Source organism: Furipterus horrens, unplaced genomic scaffold (genome assembly GCF_987537825.1).
Source record: "Furipterus horrens unplaced genomic scaffold, mFurHor1.1.pri manual_scaffold_2, whole genome shotgun sequence".
Taxonomy (NCBI): domain Eukaryota; kingdom Metazoa; phylum Chordata; class Mammalia; order Chiroptera; family Furipteridae; genus Furipterus; species Furipterus horrens.
In genome coordinates this window covers 171,878,460-171,904,456 of record NW_028327172.1, presented here as the reverse complement: position 1 = coordinate 171,904,456, position 25,997 = coordinate 171,878,460, and the positions used below count along the sequence as shown (strand labels likewise).

At 35.5% G+C, this 25,997-nt stretch overlaps 1 protein-coding gene across 4 annotated transcripts in view; it reads right to left on the bottom strand.

The window, feature by feature from the left end:
* ANKRD17 (ankyrin repeat domain 17) overlaps positions 1–25,997 on the bottom strand; it is a 150,750-nt gene that overhangs the window by 17,953 nt on the left and 106,800 nt on the right. For all 4 annotated transcript variants that reach the window (XM_090266774.1, XM_090266776.1, XM_090266777.1 and 1 more), the window contains 11 exons: positions 25,202–25,344; positions 24,416–24,629; positions 23,728–23,903; positions 22,505–22,667; positions 19,913–20,008; positions 18,985–19,101; positions 7,279–7,450; positions 5,725–6,175; positions 5,093–5,248; positions 3,160–3,309; positions 292–1,928 (listed from right to left, as the gene is read on the bottom strand). In XM_090266774.1, the coding sequence (XP_090122900.1) occupies positions 292–1,928; positions 3,160–3,309; positions 5,093–5,248; positions 5,725–6,175; positions 7,279–7,450; positions 18,985–19,101; positions 19,913–20,008; positions 22,505–22,667; positions 23,728–23,903; positions 24,416–24,629; positions 25,202–25,344 (3,475 nt within the window). The remainder of the gene's footprint in view (positions 1–291; positions 1,929–3,159; positions 3,310–5,092; positions 5,249–5,724; positions 6,176–7,278; positions 7,451–18,984; positions 19,102–19,912; positions 20,009–22,504; positions 22,668–23,727; positions 23,904–24,415; positions 24,630–25,201; positions 25,345–25,997) is intronic.

The following is a 25,997-nucleotide window of genomic DNA, read 5'->3' as shown; positions in this document are numbered from 1 at the left end:
TTATATTAATATTTTATTTGAAATAAAAGCTAAATTTGATGATACTATCTTATATTAAAATATAAAACTTTTTTTACTTTGGGAGAAAAATATAGCTGATAAATTTATTTATAGGAAATTTAAAATAAAATCCACTGTACTTTTGAAAAGACTAAAGCACTTGCATTACATGCATACAGCAATCTCTGTTCATCTGACCCAGTCAGAGTAAAAATATTAGAAAGTGACTAGGAATTTTCACATCACTTGTGTAAATGAGCAGCTGCAGAATGCCAGAAAATACAAACTTACCTGAGGGACTTGGAGCGGGTCTCTGTAATGGTGGTCTAAAACCTGGAGCTTTGGAAGTATCAGACTGATGTAAAGGATCTGAATTTGGCAAATATGAGGATTTTCCTGATAGCATAGATTCTGGTGCTGACTGAGATGAAACAACAGATCCTCCCCAGAAGGCATGAGCAGAAGTAGGGCTGTTTTCAAACAACGTGCTAAAGGGCCCAAATGGTAAGGGCGCACTGAAATTGGGAGCAATGGGCTTATTTGCTGGATGTACTGAATTTTGACAAGCACTTTGTGTACTTAAGGTTGAAGGTAGCTGAACAGAAGAGGGAACACTGTGAGGTCTTTTAATGTGATTGACACTGAGGACTGCAACAGATGAATTTTGCACTGGAGCTGGATTCTTGTGAGGGGCAGGTGTGCCATGAGAGGGAGGTCTAATAGCAGGGGTTTCCATTTTAGGAGCAGGCTGGGAGCATCCCATTTGCGTCTGAGGCATAGGGTAAGTCACTGGGGCAGTAGAAGGCGCTGCCACTGGAGCAGAACTTGTTGTTGCTAAAGGAGGAACAGTCATTCTCACTTCCGGGGGAGGAACCTGAGACTGCTGAAGAGGTGGTCTTGGCTCCTGAGAAGCAGATCCTGGAGGTTGTTGCTGAGCAGAATGAACTGATGAACTCCCAGAAGAACTGCTGCTGTTTGAAGGTCTACTATTTGCTGTTTCTACTACAGGTGGACTACCTGCTTCCTGTTCAGAGGAAGCTGCCCCTTTATTTGGAGATGCTGTTCCACAATCCAAAGGGCTGTTTCTAGAAATCCCTCCTGGCTGGGCTGGTGGTGATGGGGAAGATGGGGATGATACTGGGTAGTGTTCTTTGGCAGTAGGCATAGGGTATGTGGCATTTGTGGGTGCAGTACTGTTGTTGCTTGCTGTGGTTGTGACTGTGGTGGTGGTGGCATTGGATGTCTTCACAACCGTGACAAAAAGCTGCCTCCTGACAGAAGGTGAACTGGGACTGCCATTTGTAGATGTACCAGGCACCGTTGAAGCTGATGAACTGGTTGTTGTTGTTGGACTTGAAGTTAAAGAACCTGCTGAATTCACCTGAGAACCACTGCTATTCTGATTGCTATGGCGAGGCACCATGTGAGGCTTAGGCGAGTTAGTAGCTCTGGCAGGGCTCAAAGGCCTGACAGGAAAAGGACCCCAAGTAGATTGAGCTGGTGGGAAAGTACCTCCAAAGTGGGTCATGGGCAACCTTGGTGGACGGATCTGCTGGAAAGTCTGTGCAGCAAGCAAAGCATGTGCAAACTGTGGAGGAGGATATGCTAATGGAAGAGAAACTGGAAAACCAGGCCTCACATTATTCACTGGGTTCTTAATGGTTTTGTGAGTAGATGCAGAAGAAATTGCAGGCACAGTGAGTGCTGTGGCAGTTTGAGATGTTGATGACAGAGCTACAGTCGTCATTTTAATTCCCATCAAGGAACTGTTAGCAGCAGTGGTGGTAGGTGCTGATAACCCTATTTTGGAATTTGCTGAGGAGCTTTTCAAACGATTCTTTGGAATAAGTTCATCAATTTCTTTGTCTGGATCCTTGATCAGAGCATTGATCAACTGAGTTGCTTGTCTTGTTGATTCAGTGCCACCCCTGTAAGTTGACAAAAAAATGTCTATTTTTATTACATAAAGCCCAAATTCATTGGCATATATGTATACACATACACACAGAGAACAACAACCAAAGTTAAGCAGCATTTTTCTGACTACGCTTGAGGTATTCTGCAAAAAAAAGCCGTAACTGTCCTAACATGCCACTATATTTTTCAAAGGAATAAGTGATTTATTTTCCAGAAACCCATGTTACTATTGTTTCCTTAGACTAAGAAATAATTTTTCTACTGTAAAATACATTACAGTCAGAAAATCCACTGCACTTAAAAGCTACTTTAATTCATAATGTTACTGTATACTAAAAGCAACACAAAAAAGCACGGAAAACAATACAACTAGGAAACAGTTTTTAAATCCTGGTACCTATGATGACCCCATCTATAATATATTTATTAGTGGTTTCTCTACTAGAATGATGTTATAATCCTTCTGAAATGATATCTCAAAATGAGAAGAATCCTGATAATGCCAACAATAACCGTAAGGTCAAACCAAAGTGTTGGATCTTCAGGAAAATATTTGATTGCAAGGAAAGCGTTATGGAAACCCTAAAGGGGAAATTACTTAGAAAGGATATCTGCTTTCCTCTGCTCTAGATAAGGCAGGCTGACTACCCACCTGTCCCAGGAGAGGGAAAACAAGACAGGAGAGGAGACTAAGTACAAAATGCATCCTCCTTCCTTTTGAGGTAAGCTATGTAACTATCAGAGGCACCTGGCTCTCATAACCAAACTTTTAATTTCTTAGAATATCATCTTTATTTTAACAGTATTCAGGCAAAGACCTATTCAATTCAAGACAAATATTCACTTCAGGTTTAAATCTATTACTGAGTTCATATTCTAAGGACACAATCTCAGAATAACAAAGCTCAAATGCTAATTTAAGAGAAGGATGGAAACCTACTGCTTAAAATGTGTTAGAGACATTCCTTCTTAAAAAGTCTATGTCATATGAACAGGTTATGTAAGGAAAAGATAATCCAAACCTTTGCCACACATACAAAAAATTCCTTTAAAGCCCTTTAAAATACTTCAGAAGAGCATATAAATCAGAGAAAAAACTATAAAATTTATCTTCTCGAATTCCCATTTAAAAAAAGTATGCTATTATATACAAAGTTCCATTGCAAACTCAAATGCTTATATTTCATTAAGCTATAGTGCAATAAAACACAAAGGAAGAAAACATAAGAGACAAAGTTTTGCCTTATAGTTATTATCCGGTCTCCTGTCTTGTCTTTCTGCTTATCAATATCTATGTGTGCACCCGTGAACTCCCGAATAGCATTAATATTACAGCCTCCTCTTCCGATCACTCTGGATATCACAGTTGATGGAACAGATACTTTCTTTGACCTGTTTAAAAGTTGAAAAGATATATTAAAATAGATCATTAGTCTCAGTAGTTTTGATTAAAATAAGAGGAAAGAGTATTACTAAAATATGTTACTGAAAATACAGAATAAATTATTGTTGAATAAATGTCTTCTATCTATTCTCACTCTAGGTCATAAAAGGCAACAGGAATGACAGGAAATAGGAAGAGAGGAAAAGAAAGGAAGAGGAGTGGGAGAGGAAGGGGGGAAGAGAATAGAGGGGAAAAGATAAAGCTTTACCATAGCTTCACCTCTCATTTACCAAAGATTGTTTGCTTTTTAGACTGTTATCCTTCATAAATATCTGTAAAGTACATACTATGCAGACGTGCACTGTGCTAATGCAAACAGAATAGGAAATGAGAGACATGGGTTCCTGCCACATGTATATCCATTATGTAGACACCAATTTAGAAAACTATAATAGCTTTAATAGGATATACTAAACACACAGTGGTGGGGGTATCTAATTCAGCCCAAGGAGTCAACAATGAATTCTTGTGGGCACATGTGTGATTGATACACATCCTTCTTTTTATTCTTAATATATAACTGAAAGGATGATAGTCAAAATTTATTGTTTTCCTTCATTCTTCCAGAGGCATTAAAATTATCTAGATATGGAAATTCACTAAAAAGATGTTAAGCAGTGTGAGAAAAAAGAAAAGCCCACTAGAATTTCAAAAAAGCAAAACACATCTAACACTTGCAAAATACATTCAGATTCAGGAAAGGAAGAAACAAATTCTGACAAGTCTAAACTAAAAAATACTTCTAAAATACAGTAGCTCTCAATAAAGAGAATGAGCCGATTATGCTTTAATGAACAATTATTTAGAATTAGTGATTAAATATTAAATTAAAATGTTATATTTATAAAAAGTAAGGTATGATCCCTACCCTTTATATACATAATTAAGTTACTTGACAATTCCTCCTTCCCAAAAGGGAATAATAATGAGTCAATGATTATTATTTTCAAATTAATTGGAACTATCTTTGTGTATCACAATATAAAATGCATGTAGAAAAATTGAATTACCTTTCTTTTGTATAGAGAGCAGTCTGATACTGTGATTTCAATTAGTTCAGTAGTGTACGTGAATAAGTCAGTGTGTATGTATGAGACAAAGAGATAAAAACAGTTCTTATTTAAAATAATCACAAATTTAATTTTTAGATGGAATTTCTGGGGAGTTCTTTAAAATTGATTATCAAAGATTTATAATGAATCATATCCTTTCTAGGCTTATAACGACTCCACACCTTTTAGTTTCAGGAATACTGTCTTACTTTTTGATATACATTAGTTTAAAAAATCCCAAGCAAAATATAATACTATTTTATTCCTAAAATCATTGAAATAAAGGTATCCTGTAATTTAAAGACCATAATAATTAAAAACCAATATTTATTCATCCTTCAAATAGTTGTAAGCATGTAGTAGATATTATACAGGCTCTGAAATTACAAACCTGAACAAAACACTACCACCGTAAAAAACTTAAAATTGGTTCTCTACCAAAACCAGTCATCTTTTTATGTAAAAGCTCCCAATTTTAGGAGTATTAACATATACTTTTTTTTTCCATCTAAAATATGATGTAGGTTGTTTCTGTTAGCTAGATTCAGCCTTGGGCCACCAGCTTGCAACCTTTGGAATACTTGGAGGAATTTAATTATAAGGTAATAAACCACACTTCACTATGAAATACAGCACATAAAAAGAATGAGGAAAAACAATCAGGTAAACAATTACTCACCTTCTTACAACTTCTTTCCATCCTTCTTCCCTCTTTTGTCCACGCTTAGGACTTGCTACTGTTAACTTCCCATTTGGAGAGGAAAGGGGAGATGGACCCGATTTTGTGCAAGTGGATAGAGAATTACTGGTTACTTCACTGACAGTCTCTGACAATCTTTAACAGAAGGAGGAAAAGTACATTCAATATAGAACAGATGTAGAATTTTTAAGTGATAGAGACATAAGTTAGATCATTTTATTCCTTTATTTTTGGAACAAATATGGTGAGCAAAATAAGAATTTATTTTTCACTTTATTGAAAAGCCAATATTTAAAAAGATAGTATCTAGGGTCAAAGTTGGCCAAGATGAGTTATAATAATAATACCTGAGAAACTACAATCAATATTTTTCATGGGCTAAGTTTAACAACCAAAATGAGTAAGTTACATAGTAAAAATAATTTAATCTCTCATTAATACAAAAATCTAAAAAGTAGCTTAGTCTTTAAATCAAATGAAATTGTGCCTTCTTTAGCACAAAGGCAAATCCTTATTCTCCCATTCTTTATTTGATTGCTTTATCAAAATATTCACCAACAAAGCATTTCATGACGATACTGTGAATAGTACAAATAAAAATTGGAACTAACTTTATTGAAGCCTTGCCAGAAACAGATTTTCTCTCCTCTTTTGGAAATGTAACCAGAACTGATGGCTGTTTCTTGTTGGTCACAGTGGTGGTGACCACAGCAGATGAATGATTGTCACTCTTTCGGCTGCTATTGCTGTTACTACTTTCATCGCTGCAGCTGGAAATCCTCATGTTATCGCTGTCCCCACTCTCGCTGGTGCTGCTACTTTTTGACTCTCCTCCGTTCACCTTCTCTGGCTGACTGTATGAAATTGGTAGTGGATCATCAAATATAATTTGAACGTTTTCTGGAGTAATTTTATTTTTCCTGTTTTTCCTCTTTGAACTGGTTGTAGTTATGGTATTATTTCTTTTACCATGGGAACCTGCCAAAGTTGTCCAGGTTGCAGATATACCTATGGTAGTAGTGGTTGTGGCACTTGGAGGCTCTGTCAAGACTTCAGGCTCATCTGTAAAAGTAGTAATAATGAATCAGCAAATTCTAAGAATTCTTAGAATATATTTAGCTTTAAGCACTGCAAGAAAAATAAACCCAGGAGTTACATTGCTACTATCAGACATAGTTACCAGTCACTCCAGCATTCATTAGTAATGAGATGGGTATGACTGATTTATTCTCTGTCCCTAAATCCTAAACAATGCATAGCAGGCAGTTATAAGGAATTATCTTAGAAACATGAATATATACTGTATCTCATGTATTTTACATAATCACATTTCCTAGGTGTAATAATGTAATTGTGGACAAGTAAAAGAACATTGTTTTTCTGGGAAATACATACTTAAGTATTAAGGGGTGATTTCACATGATGCATACATCTTACATGCAGACTGTTCAAAAATAAAGAGAAGAAAGAAGATAAACAAAACAAATGTGCCAAAATGTTATAAGAATCTAGGTGATATTCAGGTGTTTATCATACTAATCCTTAAACATTTCTTAATTTTTTTTTTTTTTCAAAATAAAAGGCTGAATTAGGGAGAAATGAACAAAACACATGCACACATGCACTGCATACATATTTGGTGGCTTAGTAGCAATGGTTCCTGCTCACAATATTCTCATCTCAAATAATCTTTTAGTTAGAACCTAGTTAAAAATAATTCCCTCATTTGAGAAAAAAATCTGAGCATGGTCTGGATTGTAGATGATATTATCAAATTATTGTTAAATATTTTAGGTATTATGATCATGTAAGCAAATGTCAGATATTGAAACTTTATAGGTACAATATCAAAATGCCTGTAATTTATATTCAGATGGCCTAGAAAAATATCTATATACACATTTAGAGAAAAAGTAGTAAATATGGTAAAATATTTATTTTAAAAATCTAGGTGAAGTGTATCATTCTTTCAATTTGTCTGTAGGTTTGAAATTCTTAATAATAAAAAGCTAGGGAGAGGGCTATAAATGAAAATAGCATATACATACTTTAAGGGCTTAATAGCTTAGAAATCTATTTTTACCTAAGTTACTGATATTTTAAAAATATAATTTTCAACAGAATATATTATATGAAAAAAATTAGATGGTTTTAAAAGAAAATACCTTCAACTTTATGCTTTTCTTTTTCTTGAGCAGCTTGGAGTTCAAAGTTCTCTTTATTTTTGGCTTCAATTTCTTCTAGTTTTCTTCTTTGTTCTTCCTTTTTCTTTCTCCTTTTCTCCTTTCTCTTTTCTCTTTTGGCAGCCAAAGCCAGCCTCCGGCTTTCTTCTCTTAACTGTTAAAGGATCAATAAAGGCAAATGATAACACTGGAATTTACTGTGGATAAAAGTTATCACATGATGTCATTTTATCATATGGAAACTGGGAGACCATAAAATTTGAAGACATATAGCTTAATTCACTGTTTGATCAAGATCATATTTAAATCATTGTAAAGAGAATATTTTTAAAGCATCAAGATCAAAATGATGATATAAATCTGACTTTAAAAATGGTGAATGATTAAGATACATAGCTTAGCTTCATAATCATTTTAAAAAATCTAAAAATAACATGTTTTGTTAATTAATCTGGCAAAAATAAAAAAGATATCATGTATCAGCATAAGTACTGGAAATAAGTTGTTTCTTATACTGCTATAGGTATAAATATTTACATTTCTGAAAAGGTAATTTGAAAGCCTCCTATGAAAATTATAAACTGCTTATCCTAAGAATTTATTCTTTATGAGTATCTATACTGAGAATATATAGGTTCAATAACTTTCAGTGTAAAATTAATTATAATGGCAATAAACAGAAGAAAAGGTAAATCTATCAAATGATGGGGACAAATTAACAATATACATTCATACAATAATAGGCAGCCATGAAAAGTATTCTAAATATATATTTGGGGCAATGCTCATAATTTACATTTGGTAGGAGGAAAAAAGGCACATTGCATACCATTTCTCCCATTTATAGGGGAAGGCCACCCTTATGTGAATCTATTTGTAGTACTACAGAAAAAAGACTAAAGATACAAATCAAAGGCTTACCAGTGACTACCTCTAGAGGGTGGTACTGGAGAGGGGTAGTTGAAAGATGATGACTTTCTATTTTACTTTATATAACTATACATTGTTTCTATTTGCCAAAATGAGTACAAATTACTTTCACAGGGAAAAAAGAGTAAGTTTAAAAGTTTAATAATATCTCTTAATAAGCTATTTTAAGTATTAAATTTTCCCCTCTGGTTCGTAAAGTGGGAAAAATCTTCTCACTATTTTGTTTGCATGTCCCTTTACAGATGTTTTCAAACTATACACTGTATATAGTGTTCCGTATATTTGATATGTATTTTAAATAGTATGTGTCAAAACGATACCCAGTTTACAGAAAATATCACAATATCCTACCTAATGATACCAGATATCAAAGACACGCTCATAAGCCAAATTGACTTATTTTTGATCCCACTGTTGAGGCTCAGCTGGTTTGGCTTCACTCCGCAAAACAAAAAGTTGCTGATTCTATTCCTAGTCAGGCGACATGCCAAGGTTGTGGGTTCTGTCCCAAGTCGGGGCACCTGTGAGAGGGAACTAACCAATGTTTCTCTCTCACATGGGTGTTTCTCTCTTCCCTTCCCTTTTCTCTAAAATCTTTTTTAAAAAACGAACAAACTTATTTTTCATTAGAAAATGTCTGACTTCAATTTTTTCTTTTTTTGTCTTTTGCTACTCCTTCCTTTCCTTTTTCTTTTTTCTTTCTTTCTTTTTGGTTTACTTTAGATAATATTTTTATTTACACCTAGTTCTTTATGGGAATTCCCTCATCTTGATTTTTCTTTTATTGTTGTTCTATTACAGTTGCCCCAATTTTCCCCTGTTGCTCTCCCCTGCCCCGCCCACCTCCCTCTCCCACAGTCAATCCCCACTCTGTTGTCCATGTTCATGGGTCATTTATACCTGTTTTTTGACTAGGCCCTTCTCATCTTGTCCCCCTTATCCCTGTCCCCCTGGTCACTATGGGTCTGTTCCTTGTTTCCATGCCTCTGGTTCTATTTTGCTCATTTGTTTTGTTCATTAGGTTCCTCTTATTGGTGAGATCATACGGCATTTGTCCTTTGCCACTTGGCTTACTTCACTGAGCACAATATTCTCTATATCCATTAATTCGAAAGGTAGGAGCTCCTTCTTTCTTTCTGTTGCATAGAACTCCATTGTGTAAATGTACCACAGTTTTTTGATCCACTCATCTACTGATGAGCACTTAGGCTGCTTCCAGCACTTGGCTATTGTAAACAGTGCTGCTATGAACACAGGGGTGCATAAGTTCTTTTGAATTGGTGTTTCAGGATTCTTACGGTATAATCCCAGCAGTGGGATCACTGGATCAAAAGGCAGTTCCGTTTTTAGTTTTTTTGAGGAAATTCCATACTGTTTTCCATAGTGGCTGCACCAGTCTGAATTTCAAATTATCCTTGTCACATGCCTGAAAGGCTTTGCCCACATTTATAGAGTTTTTACACCCTGAGGCAATGCACTATTAGTTAAGGAAAACCTATAGAAAATAGATACTTTCTCAAGCAGGTAAGACTTCAGGAAAGAATACAAATGGAAGCTGAAGTTCTAGAAATTGTCTCAATAGCATCCCCTAGAAATTTTTGCTAGTCTTTTAGAAGTACATAAGCTCAGATCTGAACAGGGGAGATGAGCTTTTGACTTCTGAAAGGACTAGGAAGAAAACAGTAATTGCTTGGTGGACTTCACTTCTAGTTCACTCTAACAGAGGAAGACTAATATATGATTGGTGATTTTAAAAGAAGGACCTGAGCATGTGTAACTCAGCTCATTAAACAGTCTTGCTTTGGCAGAGGCAAACAAACACAGGAGCCTGTCAAGATAAGGAGACAACTTCCGGCCACGATGGAGGCCTAGACTGACATGCTCAGTCTCCCTCCACAACTAAGAAGGAATACAACTACCACAAAAAGAGAAATAACCAAAAATTCCAGAAAATAAAGCTACATGGAAGTCCAACATATGAAGTTATAAAGAAGTGGTACTCGTCTGGATGGGTAGGAGGGGCAAAGCCAGGGCAGAGAGGTCAAGCTGTGCTGGTGGCAGCAGCTGCGGTGACGGCGGTGGGAAAACAGTAAGCACAGACACCCGTATTTAAAGGGAGGCGAGAAGTGCCTGGGGAGCACCCCCGGCTACAGGCCAAACCTGTCAGCTTGCGATTCCAATGCTGGGGAAGGCAGACCCCCATTGCCTCTGACTGTGAGGGCTGGAGAGCGTGGGGACGGAGGACGAGGCTCCCGATCTCTCAGTGGAGAGTGAACGGCAGGAATCCATCTTGGACCCCCACCCCCACGCAAAACGCTACAATGTGGTGAGAAGGGTCACCCGGTTGTGATGAATGCACGTGGCTCTGACCCTACAGCGTCGGAGGTATGACAACCCCACCTAGGACGCAAAGGTAAACACGAAACTGTCAGGATGGCACAGATCATAATAGAGATCCCAATCACGCAGCTGACCAGACAGCAAATATCTAATCTAACAGCTCAGCAGATAGGAAATCTTTCTGAGGCACAGTTCAGAGGTCTGGTTATACAAATGCTTACAGACCTAACAGCAGATCTTAAACAAGACAGGGAAGGAATGAAGGCTAGTCCTGCTGAAATGAATGAAAACACATATGAAACTAGTAGTGAGGGAAAGAAAACCAGGGATCAAATCAACAAATCAGAACATAGGGAAGGAACAAACAGTCAACCAGTGCAGGAAGAGGAAATGAGAAGTGAGGAAAATGAGGAGAGGCTCAGAAACCTCTGGGACAGCTATAAGCAGACCAACATCTGAATCATAGGGTTACCAGAAGGTGAAGAAGAACTAGAAATTGAAAAATTATGTGAAAAAAATAATGAAGCAGAACTTCCCTAACTTGGGGAAGGAAATAGACTTACAGGTCCAGGAAGCATAGAGAGTTCCAAAAAAACTAGACTCAGGGAGAACCACACCAAGACACATTATAATCAAAATGTCAAGAATTAAGGATAAAGAGAGAATCTTAAAAGCAGCAAGAGAAAAGAGAATTACCTACAAAGGAGTCTCAATTAGACTATCAGCTGATTTTTCAAAAGAAACCCTGCAGGCAAGAAGGGACTGGCAAGAAATATTCAAAGTAATGAAAAGCAAAAACCTACAACCACAATTACTCTATCCAGTGAAGCTGTCATTCAGAATAGAAGGGCAGAGAAATTGCTTCCAGGACAAAGTGAAACTGAAGGAGTTCATCAGATCCAAACCACTGTTATATGAAATGTTAAAGGGACTTGTTTAGGAGAAAGAGGATCAAAACTATGAACAATAAAATGAAAACTGCATCACAACAACCAACAACAGAAGCTAGGGAACTGAAACAAAGGCAAACCACGTAGGCAACGAGAGTGGGAAAAGAATTCATGGACTTAGGGATGGGGGTAACTGGAGGGAAGGGTGGAGGGGAACAAAGGGAAAAGAAATTGGGAAAACTTCAACAGCATAATCAATAAAGCATATAAAAAAAAAAAAAAAAAAAGGAGTCTTGCTTTAATGGGGCTACCTGCTGGTCCTCAGGAAAACTGTCTCCTGAGCTCCAGTGAGGAGGCTGTGGTTGTCTGTCTTGCTCTAATTTTGTTGTTATTGTTTTAGGTCTTTCTTCTTTTTATTTTAATTTTTGTTTATTTATATTGTTTATGCTATTGCAGTTGTCTTGATTTTCCCCCCTCACCCACCCCTACACCCAGCACCCCCCTCCCTCAGGCAATTCCCCCAACTGTTCATGTCCATGGATCACTCATGTTAAGTTCTTTGGCTTCTCCATTTCCTCTACTGTACTTTACAGCCCCATGGCTATTCTGTAACTACTGATTTGTACTTTTTAATCCCCTCACCTCTGCACCCATTCCGCTACACCCCCTTCCATCTGGCAACCATCAAAACCCTCTCGTCTCCACGATTCTGTCTCTGTTGTTATTGTTTGCTTAGTTTGTGTTTTGGAATTCAATTGTGGATAGATCTGTATATATATATTTTTTGCTGTTTTATTGTTCATGGTTTTGATTTTCTTTTTCTAAATAAGTCCCTTTAACATTTCATATAATGGTTTGGTGATGATGAACTCCTATAGTTGTTTCTTGTCCGGGAACTTTTATCTGCCCTTCAATTCTAAATATCTTTGCTGGGTAGAGAAGTCTTGGCTGTAGGTCCCCGTTTTTCATGACTTTGGATATTTCTTGCCAATCCCTTCTATCCTGCAAAGTTTCTTTTGAGAAATCAGCTGACAGTCTTATGGGAACTCCCCTGTAGGTAACTGACTTCTGCTCTCTTGCTTTAAGAGCCTCTTTACATCCATCTTGTTTGGGACTCTGTGTTTCCTGGACTTGCATGATTATTTCCTTCATAAAATTAAGAAAGATTCTTTCATTATTTTTTCAAATAGATTTCCAATTTCTTGCTTTTTCTCTTCTCTTTCTGTCACCCCATGCGGCAAATGTTGGAGCCCTTGAAGTTGTCCCTGAAGTTGCTTACACTATTCTCGTTTTGTTTTTTTGTTTCTTTTGTTCTGGTTGTTTTTTGCTTCCTTATGTTCCATATCATTGATTTGATTCTCAGCTTCATCCACTCTCCTGTTGTTTCCCTGTAAATTGTCCTGTACTTCAATTAGTGTACTCTTCGTTTCTGACTGGATCTTATTTATGCTGTTGAGTTCCTCACTAAGTTCCTTGACCATCCTTACAACCAGTGTTTTGAACTTTTCCTCTGAGAGACTGCTTATCTCCATTTTGTCTAGCTCTTTTTCTGGAGTTTTGATCTGTTCTTTCATTTGGGCTGTGTTTCTTTGTCTCAGACACTTCAGTTTCTCCCTGTATACCACTGGTGCCTTTCAAGCTGCTACACCGGTGCTGGAGCTTAGAGGGTGAGAGTCTGAGTAAGTCCGAATGTGGGTTCTTTAAGAGGAAATACTTGGGGCTCCAGCAGTTTCTTTCATCGACTCAATCCCCACTTGTTTTTGTAGCCAGAAGTTGTGGGGTCTTATTTGCCTGGCACTGGAAACCTGGGCTGAGGGGCCTGGTGTGGGGCTGGGACTTCTCGCTCCTGAGATATCCCTCCCAAATTTTTATCCACTACATATGGGTTTGAGACCAGCCCATTCTGTACCTGCAGCCCTCCTACCAGTCTGGATGGATGTGGTTTCTTTAATTCCATAGCTGTCAGACGTCCATTCAACTTTCATTCAATTTCTGACAGTTCTGAGTGATGGCTGTTCTATATTTTAGTCGTAATTTTGATGGGGTTATGCAAAGAGGTGAGCCATGTCTGCCTAAACCGCCATGCTGACCTCTTCTAATTTTGATGGAATGAATAGTTGAGTGTTTCGGGGAGAGAAGGAGTGAAAGTGGGGGTGAACGTGTGTAAAGCAACCAAGGCTAAAGTTATAAAGCCTCTCTAATTCAGAATTAGGAATAATAAAACATATTTTAATCTATATCATGCTTGTATGAACAGAAAAGCTTTGAGAAAGGTACAGGAAATCCCTTTTGAAGGCTCAAAATAACCAGTGAAGTTTAAGACTTTTGACTCAGCCACATGAGTTTTTGATTTGGCTGGATTTTTAAATTTGTCTTTGGCAGGAGTAATTGTGATTAATATTTAGGGGAAGGGAAGGCTTTTTAAAAATAGGAAAAGTTTAAATCAGAAAGCAGGCTTTCATCTAAGCCCATATGCCTAGATGTGGGTGAGAGTGATGTGCCAGGGTGGGTCTTACTGTGGGGGTTTGGGGGTGCCTCAGGTATGCTAATGTCTCAGAGGCTAAACAGAATAAAGAGCAAATGTGGAATCAGGGAGACCAGTTAAATAACTACTGAGGTAATACATGTAAGAGATGGTTAGTGACTTCAGAGTGAAAAGTGATAAAAAGTGATTAAGATTCTAGATATAATTCTAAGACAGAGGTAACAAGGTTCTTGCAATACACTGGAAAATAGAGAGTAATCAAGGACAACTTCAAGGTTTTAGCCTGAGTAATTATAAGACAGAGCTGTAGGTTTGGTGGGGGTAAAGATCTGGAGTTCACATTGGGACACAAGTATGACACGTCTAGTTAGATTTCCAAATGGACATGAGTAGCAAGTTGGATATATGAGACTTGTCTTTAGGAAAGGTATCTGGGCTAATATAAATTTGGGATTAGCTGATATATATTTAAAGTTAAGAAGCAGGATAAGATGACCAGTGGATAAAGAAGTAAATCATGTAATGAACTAAGGGGATCACCAACTAAGAGCTGAGACTCCAGGAACTAGCAAAGGAGACAAAGAGGCAGGGTAAAAACTAAGAGTGTGTAGTGTAATGAAGGGCAGGTGAAGAGAGTATGTCAGGCATTATTAGGCTTCGCACAATAAGGAGGACAGAGAACTTACTATTAGATTTAGCTACATTAAAGTCGCTGGAGAAAATAAAAGTAGTTTGTTTTGGTGGAGCTGTGGGAATGAGAACCTGGCAGGAGTAGATTCAAGAAAAAGAATTGGAGTTAGGCAAAATAGACAAGGGGATTAATGCAAATGAGAGTAAAGAAATGGGTTTGTAGCTAAAAACTGAGGAGAGCAGGGGTTGGAAGAATCAAAGATTTTTATATTTAATGGGAGAAATAAGCTTGTATATATTGGCCTAAGATGATGAGAATAATCTAAGAGATGGGGATAAATGATATTGAAGAAAGAAAAGAGATTTGTTACAAGTGTTGTAAGTACGGGAGACCAGATGAGATCTAGTTCAAAAATGGAGGAACTGAGTACAAAAAGTTTATTTAGTATCTGGTAGGAAGTATATGGGTACAGGGATTGGTGGGTGGGTATATGGGGTGGGAAAAGTCTTGGCAGATTTCTGATGCTTCAGTTTTCTCACTGATGTAAAATGCTGCGTCATCAACTGAGGGTGAAGGAGACATCAGAGGCTAAAGGAGAAAGTAATATATGGTGGTGTACATGGCTAGGAGACTGGATTAAACTAGGGAAATATGCAGTTCATCGTCCCACGTTTAAAGTAAAATTAGTCATCGGTTGAATTTTTTTTCCCCTAGACACATTTAGTTACTAGGATACAGTTGAGAATAAGGAGAAAGAAAATATTAAGAATAGCGATGTGCGGAAAGCTAAATAGATTCTATAATTTATTGGTAAGCAGTGTTGCCAGGATTGTTGGAGGCAGAATTCTAAAAGGAGTAAAGCTGAAAAGACAGAAGTTTAATCAGAGACTGAAATGTATAAAATTGGAGATTGTGGTAATGGCAAAAAAACAAACAAACTAACAAAAAAACCTATTAGGAATATTTACAGTGCTCCCAAAAGGTTATGAACACTTACAAAGAAAAAGGTAGGAAGAGAAACAGTAAATAGTAAAATGGAAGAATGAAACAAATATCAAAAATGCAAACCAACAATACCCACTAAAAGTTTTAACCACAAGTGAACAAGTAATTTACTGAAAATTCCATGGTTCAACCAGATAAACTGCTTCACAGTGAAAACCCTACCACACAGTAAATAGTAAGTAAATGTTTACTGAATAACGACAAGGGAATGAATCTGCAAAATATAAGGGACAGTATTCTCAGCAGTTTTGGCAAACATATTACCCAAAGTTTTCAAATTAGGCTGATCAAAAAAACATTTTTACCCATGTAAGACATCAATTTAGACCAGACAAAACCAACCCCAGTGATGTTTCTACGTCAGAAATTGTGGAACCAAAATGTACTGTCTCTCCTGACTCTCAAAGGGCAAAAAAGTGTGTTTTCCTAAAAAATAGTGAACTAAACCCTATCAGATCCCAACCTGGTAATTTTTAAATAGAAATACTGAAATTACCAAACCTTGTCTACCTATGCACCACACAATTCAAAACTCTTTATAAAGAGTGGAAGAATCAACTTATGTCTAATTAATTTATAAATGTCTAATTAATTTATAATTAAAATTACTTATTATCTTTGAGGTTTTTTGTTTTTTTAAGATTTCACTTATTTATTTATAGAGAGAGGGGAAGGGAGGGAGGAAGAGAGGGAGAGAAACATCAATGTGTGATCACCTCTTGCACGCCCCGAATTGGGGAACTGGTTTGTAATCCAGGCATGTGCCCTGACTGGGGATCAAACCAGCAACCCTTTGGTTTGCAGGCTGGATCTCAATCTACTTAGTCACGCCAGCCAGGGTGAGTTTTAACATTATGAAAAAAAATGTGTAATGACATTTGAAAGTTCCATTTGACTTGATTTAAATCTGAGGTTCTTAAAACCATGAACATCAAGGTAAGAAATGCTGGGAAGAATGTAAGGCACTGACACTCATATTGTGGATGGCAGTTAAGAAAATATTCTGAAAGTATCAAATTTAAAATATACTGGCCTAAGTGAATAGACTTACTCTGTAAAAATAAAAGAACCAAAATATAAGAAAATATGTGTAAGGATGTTTATTGCAATGTTATTTATAGTGATAAAAAACTGGAAACAAACTTACTGTGGCGTATATTCTGCAGTTATTTAAATCACCATCAATTGATGATATCCATCAGTTAATGGGGGGGGGCAGGGAGCAAGTATTAAAGTAATATGCTTGCATGATTCTGTTTTTTAAAAGGACACCACGTCCATATATGTAAAGTTTTAATTGTTCACCAAATACTTATTGAGTACCTACAACATGCCAGGCACCAGTTAGTGGTGTATACATTCTAGTGGTAGGAAGAGATAAACAAGATAACTAAATAAAATATAGTATTTAGAATGTTAGAAGGAAAAAATAAAGAAGGAAAGAAAAGGAGGAGTGTTTGTGGAAGGGGGAATAAAATATGAGGCATCTACTTGGGACTTTAAGACAGAAGGCACAGCAAGAACAAAGAAAGGACGGTCAGTATGGATGGAACAAAGTGATCAAAAGGATTAAAAAAATAAGATGAGAGATGTGTAAGGAGTAGTGTGGGTGGACATATCACATAGGGTCTTAAAAGGCTTCATAGGTAATTAATTGTAGAGGTGAGAAATTTAGTTAGCATATAAGGTTTATAACTTTCGTTAACTTACAATGATGACATTATGTTCTTCTTTAGTTATCTTTGTATACTTCAGTTTAAACTGAACACATTGTTGTAATAATAAAAAAAAATCAATGAAGCAGATTGAGAACAGACCTCCTTAATAGGATCATTCCTAAAAGCTGCTTCCTACTTTGTAATCCACAGATATGCAATAAATTCTATGTATTTAATGTAAATGTATAAACATCAAAGGTATGAGAAAAATAAAGATTTTATGTTCAGCTATAGGAGAAATGTTTTTTTAGATTCATAAAAATGCAAAAGAAACAATTCATCAAATAACTATTAATATTCTAGCATTTTAAAAAAGAAGAGAGTAATTAAAAAACAGGATATTATAATACTTTAGGAAGAAAGAACTAAGAGGTAGGTTAACTTCAGTAAAGGGAGGGGAGGGTACCAGGAAATTTACAATTAAAAAATAATAACTGGTTCAAATCCTAGACTAGCTTAGGCAAGCTGATTAACTTCTCCACCTGTAATATGAATGTAATAATATTTTTACTAAGAAAACTAAAATAATATGTATTCTAGCATAAAACTCGACTCTATTATATTAACTGGTATTTATTAGGCATTGAGTAAGTATCAGGTGAAAACAAATGTGAAAATAGGAAAAATTATATTTATAGTGTCTATAACAGTAAGTACTCTCAATGTGCTCCTTTAAAAACAACAACAAAAAATCTTCAAAATGGCCAAAAAAGACAACTTTGCTTGTTCAGAATCTACATCAGAATTTTTTTTAATGAAGAATCTCTAATGTTAAACACATTTTCTAGAAAATATCAGTATATTTTCACATTTAAATTAGAATAAAATGTTTATGCAAAATGAAAAAACGAAATGCATAGCTTAACAAAGTCAACAAATATAATGGTAAAAAATAGACCTGACTCAAATACAAAAGGTTGTAATCATCACTACATCCTTTATAAATTTGAACTGTATATATTAAATTTCATAGCATTTTTAACCTTTTCATAGAAAATAAAACATGGTAGAATATGTATTCCATAATTTTCAAGGCCATTCAATTCTTTTCCTGCACGATTTTTATTTTTTTTATTCACTTGAAGATATAGTTATTGATAGGAAGGGGGCTAAAGAAAGAGCTCTGGAACTACCCAAACTATATGTTGTTTGGTATATTCTATTCCCCTTATGAACAGACAAAAATGATACTGTGGTCTGCTAAAAAAGAGAAGTGCAAGAGAATTCATCCATTTAAAAAATATGCTTATTGAACATTCCACCAAGTGGTTGTATTTCACTAACTGGTTATGCCTTAGCAGGACAGTTGGTACTTCTAGTCCATCTGTTGGCAACAAATTACAAGGTCTAAGATCAATGAAGTATAGATTTGGATGGGGATTAAGAGCTCATTAGTTGAGATAAGACTAAAATTGAGCACTATTGGATAGGCTTTTTAACTTCCAGATCAATGTAATTTCTATAATAAAATTTTATTAATTTGATTACCAAGAAAATTCTTTTCATGATATTTAAAATACTCATAATTCTATTATTTGAGCCAAATTTGGAGAGAAATCCATGTACATAATTTAAAATAAAAGCAACAATAAAATGAAACAAAAGAAAAAAAGAAAAGATTAGAAATCGGGGAGGGCGGAAGCAGGAAGGAAAAAAATATGTATTTTCACATGTAAAGTTTATCGTTACCTTTTCCAAGTCTAACTCCTCTAATAAAATGCTGGCATTTTTGTTTGCTTCAGCAGCCTGTCTATCTTTGGCTTGTACTATTGATTCCATACAAAGATGACACTTCTTCAGCATCTCCTAAAATAAAAATATAAGATGTTTCCAGCCTCAAAGAAACAATTCACCTTTAGAGAGATTCCTGAAAACATGAAGATATTAATTAAGGTACTTGAACAAATGAACATAAACTATAAGATCAGCGGTAAGGCAAAGAAGAGTGCAAATAAAAACACCTTTTTAAAAATATACAAGGAAAGAGCCTCTACTCTTCAAAATAATATTCACTTGACTCATACTTTGGAAACTAAAGTTATTTACTTCTATAATCTGAATATAAGAAATCATACAGCAAACAACTGTAATAATTTATATCAGCTGGTTAATGAATTAAGGGGAAAAAAATCAATGTCAATTAAAAAAAGTATTTAAATTTTTTTTAGTACTTAACTGACAAGAACTGTTGTCACATATTTAAGCTTTGTTGCTACAACCTCATGTGTAAGAATCACTCATAAAAAATAAAAGACATAGGTACTACATATTTTTCTCAGTGATTTCATTCTCAGAACACTGTTTTTTACAGGAAAGGGCTATTTTCCTATTAAGTCAAAAAGGTTTATTTTAATATTCCCCTCCCCTCCAAAAAGCCTAGGGGTATCCAAGAATGATAATTATCATAGAGTAATCTAGAGGCAGGCAAGACAGTGAATTATCCTAAGGGTCTCTTAAATAGCACACTTCATTCCCAAATACTATTTAAATGAAAATTGCTATATACCATACATTACTGCTCAAACTAAGATTTTTTTTCTTAATGTGGGATATATGTATATAAAACCAAATGATATCCCTAGCTCATATAGTAGGATGAATTTGATCAATTTGTTACCTTATCAGTGATGGTTGCTATGTATCTCATGCATTCAGAATCTGATGGAAACTGATTGACTTCTTTGACTAAGTAGCGCACCACCTTCACATGACCCTAAAAAATAGATGTTAATGTCAGATTTAAAACAGATTCTAATGGAATTCCATAACTCTACAGTGTGACTTAACTAAGATTCCTTTGGCATCAGTGCTACAAAATAAAGGCTTAATTGGGTATTTTTTGCACTGTAAATGAAAAAGAGGCTTTGATTGTAGTAAGTTAAATCTACATTGTTCATTCTCATCCCATTTTCAAAAAAAATAACAGAATAACCTGACTTAAAATGTAAATCACTCTGAATAAAACAAACAAACAACAAAAACCCCAAAAATGGGTATGAAGAAATGAGAATATATCTAGGAGGGAAAAAAAAACACAGCATATCTTTTTTCCCCCTAATTCAGTAGAAATGAATCACCTGTTCAATTCTAAGCATTAAGAGTAAAAACAACAATTTTGTTCTTTCTTTCAGATAAAAACTGAATGCATAGCACTGTACTAGGTAGTGTGAAAGAAATAAAATACACTTTCCTACAGCACGAACTATGACTATATTATTCACTGTAACACAGTTCACTAAGTAAAGTTCAAAACCTTCAGTTTTTACAAAGTTCAGCATTTAAAAGACTTTCCACTTCCTTCAATCCACCCTATTGCTTTGTCACAACACCTATAAGTTAGTCAATATGGAAAAACAGCTGTTTATATTTAGTATATTCCCTCAATTGCATCTCTTCCTTTTCATCTACCCCTTTTAAAACTATCCTTTATCTTTTCATATTAACAGCTCAAATGCCATTTGTATCATTTTTTCATACCCTGCCAACACTTCTACAGTATTTAATTATTTATACAGGACAACTCTCAGTTATCTGACTTTGTGTATGGGCCTTACCTCCCTAATTAAATCATACATTAAAAAAAAAAAAAAATTGCGGCCGCACTCTGTACAATGTAATATCCCCACCATTACAGTTGTACGTGTTAGGTACTAAAAAAATGAAGAATAGAATGAATACAAGAGTATAAAAGATAAGCACTGTTCTTAAGTGGCCAAGTCTGTTTAGAAAGATAAGATACATGCATGTTAGACATTAGAATAGTATAAAGATATACATATTTGTCAAACTGAATGAGGAAGGTAATAACAAGCTGTAAAATGTCTTCAACTTTTAGGGTATTAGATATCTCAATGTGAGCTCAAATAGGAAAGGAAGAGGTTTCTCTGAAGGGGAGATTTAAACTACATCCAGCCCTGGCTGGTGTGGCTCAGTGGATTGAGTGCGGGCCTGCAAACTGAAGGGTCTCTGGTTAGATTCTCACATGCCTGGGTTGCAGACCAGGTCCCCGATTGGGGGCATGCAAGATGCAACCAACTGATGCTTCTCTTGCACATTGGTGCTCTTTTCCTTCTCTTTCTTCCTCCCTTTCACCTCTCTAAAAGTAAATAAATAAAATTTTAAAAAAATAAACTACATCCAAAAATAAGCGAGTCTGGAAAAATCAGGAGGGGTGTGGTCATTCCTTGGCGAGAACGAAGATGATGGGAGACACAGGGACAAAGGAAAGACCAAGTGAGAAGACTCTCCACCTTAGGGGCTCATAATGGGAAATTAGCTCTTAGAGCGTTAGAGTGTGGTGGCTTTGAATAATGAACTAAATGGGGATTTCAAAGTATTACAGAGACTGAGAAGATAGGAAAAGTTTCTTACAGATGGACAGTAACACAGTGGAGTGGTTAGGAAGATTCACTTGATAGTGATATGCTAGCTTGCAAGTAGCTAGTGACAATGAACAAGTTTGCTGAGGAAGAAGAGTCAGTGGCTGGGCAGTCTGCAATGCCCAGGGAACAGTGAAACTGAAGAGAATAAAGGTAGTAAGAAAAAAAGAAAGAGATGATTTCTTATAATTTCTAAACATTTCCAATAAAACAATAACTTGGAATATACAAGGGATTTTACCTACATGTCCCAGAACGACAAAACTCAAAATTATAATCCCTGAAACATTCATCTCATTTTCCCAGTAAAAAACTGAAACTGCATTGAAGACATCAACCAAATCATTAAACTACTTATATACAGCTCTGTGCTAGGCACTACAGAAAAGAGAAAAAAAGTTTCTCTCGCTTTCACAATATTTCTATTTCTGAATTAATACACTTGATTTTCAGTAGTTTTAAATATTGGTGGTTGGGTTTTCATTTAAGTTAAATTTTTATCTGTTGTGCTACTACTAGAAAACATTCATAAACAAGTAATTATTGAATAGTTACTATTAGATGGATTTACATTTTGTGAAAGAGTGAAACTGCAACTCAATTCTGAAAATACTACTGGGAACAACTTTTTTTAAAGTTAAGCTTCTATGTCCAATGTGGGTTATAGCAATAGCTTTTCTGAGATACCTGTACCTGCCATTTCAGTGTTGCCATCAGAGCGCTTTCATCACTGCTGTTAAATCCTAAAATGAGAGCCTTTGGTGATCACTGAACTATGCACTTCCGAGGCTATCTAAAAAACATCATGTGAATGAGGATAAGACTTCTACCTTTCGAAATGCAGCCATAAGAGGAGTTATCTTGCGGTTGTCTGCCGCATCCACATCTGCACCTGCTTGCACCAATAACTGAACCACATCGAGGTGTCCACCGTTTGCTGCTAGCCACAAGGGAGTATTCCCCTTCTTGTTACGTACGTCAATGTGAGCTCCCCTAAATGAATGAGACAGATATCACTGTTTAAAATAAAATGGAATGACTCACTAACAATAAAATTCAACCATTAACTTGTGAAAATATTCTGTAAAGATAAAAAATGTTTAGTATTCAAGGAAAAAACAATTTTTCTCCTAAAACAACATTATAAAGAATTTCCAGTTGTTGAATTAAAAGCCAGTAAATTAAAAATTAACCATAAAGCAATAATTGATTTTTATTTTAAAAATAATGACTTGGTATATAATTCTGAGTTTTAAATCCTGAGAAAATGTGAAATTCTACTTAGTGAAAAATAAAAGTACATCCTGTTAACGTCATAATCAATATGTTAAATAAACAGTATCTTAAGAGACACAAACAGTATCCTCTGAGGCAACTGCATCTGTTTCAGATTATTTGCACTCACGTATTTGTGTTTAGCTTCAAAATAACATGCAGGTTTAAAACTCAGTGGGAATCATAATAGGTAAGACTCATGGTCAATAATACCAGTTGTTAGTAGATACTACTACTAAATACTACTGCTTAGGACACCATGCAAAGGTTTTTAGCAAATCTAATTAAGCAGGCAAGTATCTTTGGAAAACTGGCAAGCAACTTCTAAGTGACTGACAGCAGAAACTATCCTGGATCTTATCTGAACTTGTCATTTAAAACCCAAGTTACTATGAAGAACAACAACAAAATTAAACAATGAAGACTTAGATTACTGCCAGACTTTTAGGACTTGAAGTGGTACTCTTTGCGAAACTCAAACTAGGTAAGAGATGCGAATATGGATGGCAATAGCTGGATGTTCAGAGAGCTTATTATAGCATTTTCAAAGTATATACACACACCAGCAAGGAAGGAAAATATTTCTAGGTTGCATTAAAATAAATCAAACAATGTAGCTCTGGATGGGTGGAAAATAACAGAGGTAGGTTTAAAAAATAAAACACGTAGTTTATAAAAGTCGTTGCATTTGATTTTTGAATAGCACAATCTTCCCAGAGAGAACAGTAATCACTAGGTAACACCACGGTCACATATGAAGGGTATGGTAACATCATACCTGCCAATGAGAAGCTCACAGAATTTATAATGCCCTTTATCTGCTGCTATGGTTAAAGCTGTATCTCTTGAGGAGGGCACTGGAGGGGCATTAACATCAGCACCTTTATCCAAAAGAACTCGGCCCACCTCTGCATATCCACCAGAGGCAGCTTCCATTAGTGGTGTGAGTCCCGTCTACGTTTAGTGAAAAATATAAAACAACACATAAAAGAAAGGAAAAAGCTAAAATGTTAAAGATCAACAATCTGAGGGAACAATATTGTATAGCTGGTAAAAAGACTTGCAACTAAATTTCAACACTAACACTCCTAGCCTCTCTTGAGTTATAGTGTGGTCTATTAAAAGAAGACAATCCTACCTATTATCAATTTGTTGTAAAGAAAGAAATCTTTAAGCATTTGACATGTAACTAGCATTTAATGAATGTTCCCTCTCTTCTCTTTCATAATGGCATGTATTTTTCAGCTAATAATCCTATCATGATTATCTATGTAATTTATTGTTGAAGTGTTTTTAAGAGTTAATGCTTGAATGAGTCATAGAGAATAATTTCTGATTACATACACATGAATTAATAAGAGAAAAATGTTACTAGAAAATACTAAGATTATACTTAGCATATTGCTACTGTACAGCTTAATTATCAAATCAATAAATAGCTTTATAAAGCACTAACTTTTTCTTACCTTAGCTCTGTGTTCCACATTCGCTTTTCTATCAAGCAGAAGACTAACCACTTCAGTTCTTCCTTGGAAGCAGGCTAAGGTAAGGGCAGTGTTCCGATTGGTTTCTATTTGAGCATTTATATCAGAGCCCATGTCTAACAGGAGTTTAACTGCAGCTGTATGCCCATTCATAGCTGCTAACATCAGAGGAGAAATGCCCAATTTGCTACCAGTTCTGGGGGTTGGGGGGGGAGAAGGAAGTATGAGGAGAACAAAAGGGAAAATATACATTTTAAATATCCCCCCCGAATTACATGACATTACAGAATTTTATTGCAGGATATATTTAAGATCCTTTATTTTGCAGGATTATTTAAAATAATAATTTTTCTCAGCCCTAGTAAGTCTTTCAGATAATATCTAGACTCCATTAGAAGTATTTTACTGCCCAGATCTAGAATACTTTCTGTATCTCATTCAAAATAATGATTAGCGCTGAAAAATGATTATTTAATTATTAGGTTATTATTAATATGGACATCCATTTTTAAGTACATAACTTGCTTAATAAAAACTCATAAGAAAGATGTGTTTATTTTTAGTACCATAAGAAATAGAGTAATTGATAGTTTTTCAAGTTCTGTCAACAGTTTTAAATAAAATTAAAGTTAAAAATCTCTAAGAAATTGGATTCTAAATTTTGTAATGAAGGCATTTCCTAAATATAGCATTAAAAAGATAACTGTTCTACAAATATCACTTTAACATAACAGTCTTAAGGGGCTTGAAAGAGAGAGTAAAACTTGCCTAGAATTAATTTCGGCTCCTGCATTTAGTAATATTTTGATAATGTTCACATAGCCACCAGAAGCAGCCAGGCTTAGGGGTGTGTAATCTGAAACATTCCTGTGCTCTTTATTTGCCCCTCGAGCTAACAATAGCTCCACCACCTGGAGAGAAAAAAGAAAAAAATGTTTTCTTCTTACAGTGAGACAATTTGCAAGGTATATATTTTTAATTTCTCTTTTTGTTCTGGTCTATTGTATAACAAAAAAAGAAAAACTCCTTTCATCTTTTGCATAAACTCAGCTTCAGATGATAGCAAGAAGTTGAATTGGCAGTGTGTCCATGAAAGATCTGGACCTCACGTGTTGCTTTATAATGCTATTTTGGAAATAGTATTTGTGTTATTCCAACACATAGTGGTAAAATAAAATACAATTTTTTCATTTGAACATGTGAATGTCTTTAAAATACTTTTAAAAAACTCACAATCAGTAACTAAATGTTTAGCCCTAACTGGTGTGGCTCAGTGGATTGGGCACCGTCCTACAAACTGAAAGGTCATGGGTTCAATTCCTGATCAGAGCACAAGCCTAAGTTACTGGCCAGGGTCCCAGGTGGGGGGCATGTGAAAGACAACTGATGTTTCTCTTGCACATCAATGTTTTTCTCCCTCTCTCCCTCCCTTTCCCTCTCTGGGGGGAAGAAAAAAAGAAAAAAGTAATGATATTTTTTTAAAAATTGGAGTAAAGCTAACACTTATTTTTTCCCAACATTTTATTATGAAGATTTTCAAACATACAGAAAAGTTTAAGAGTTT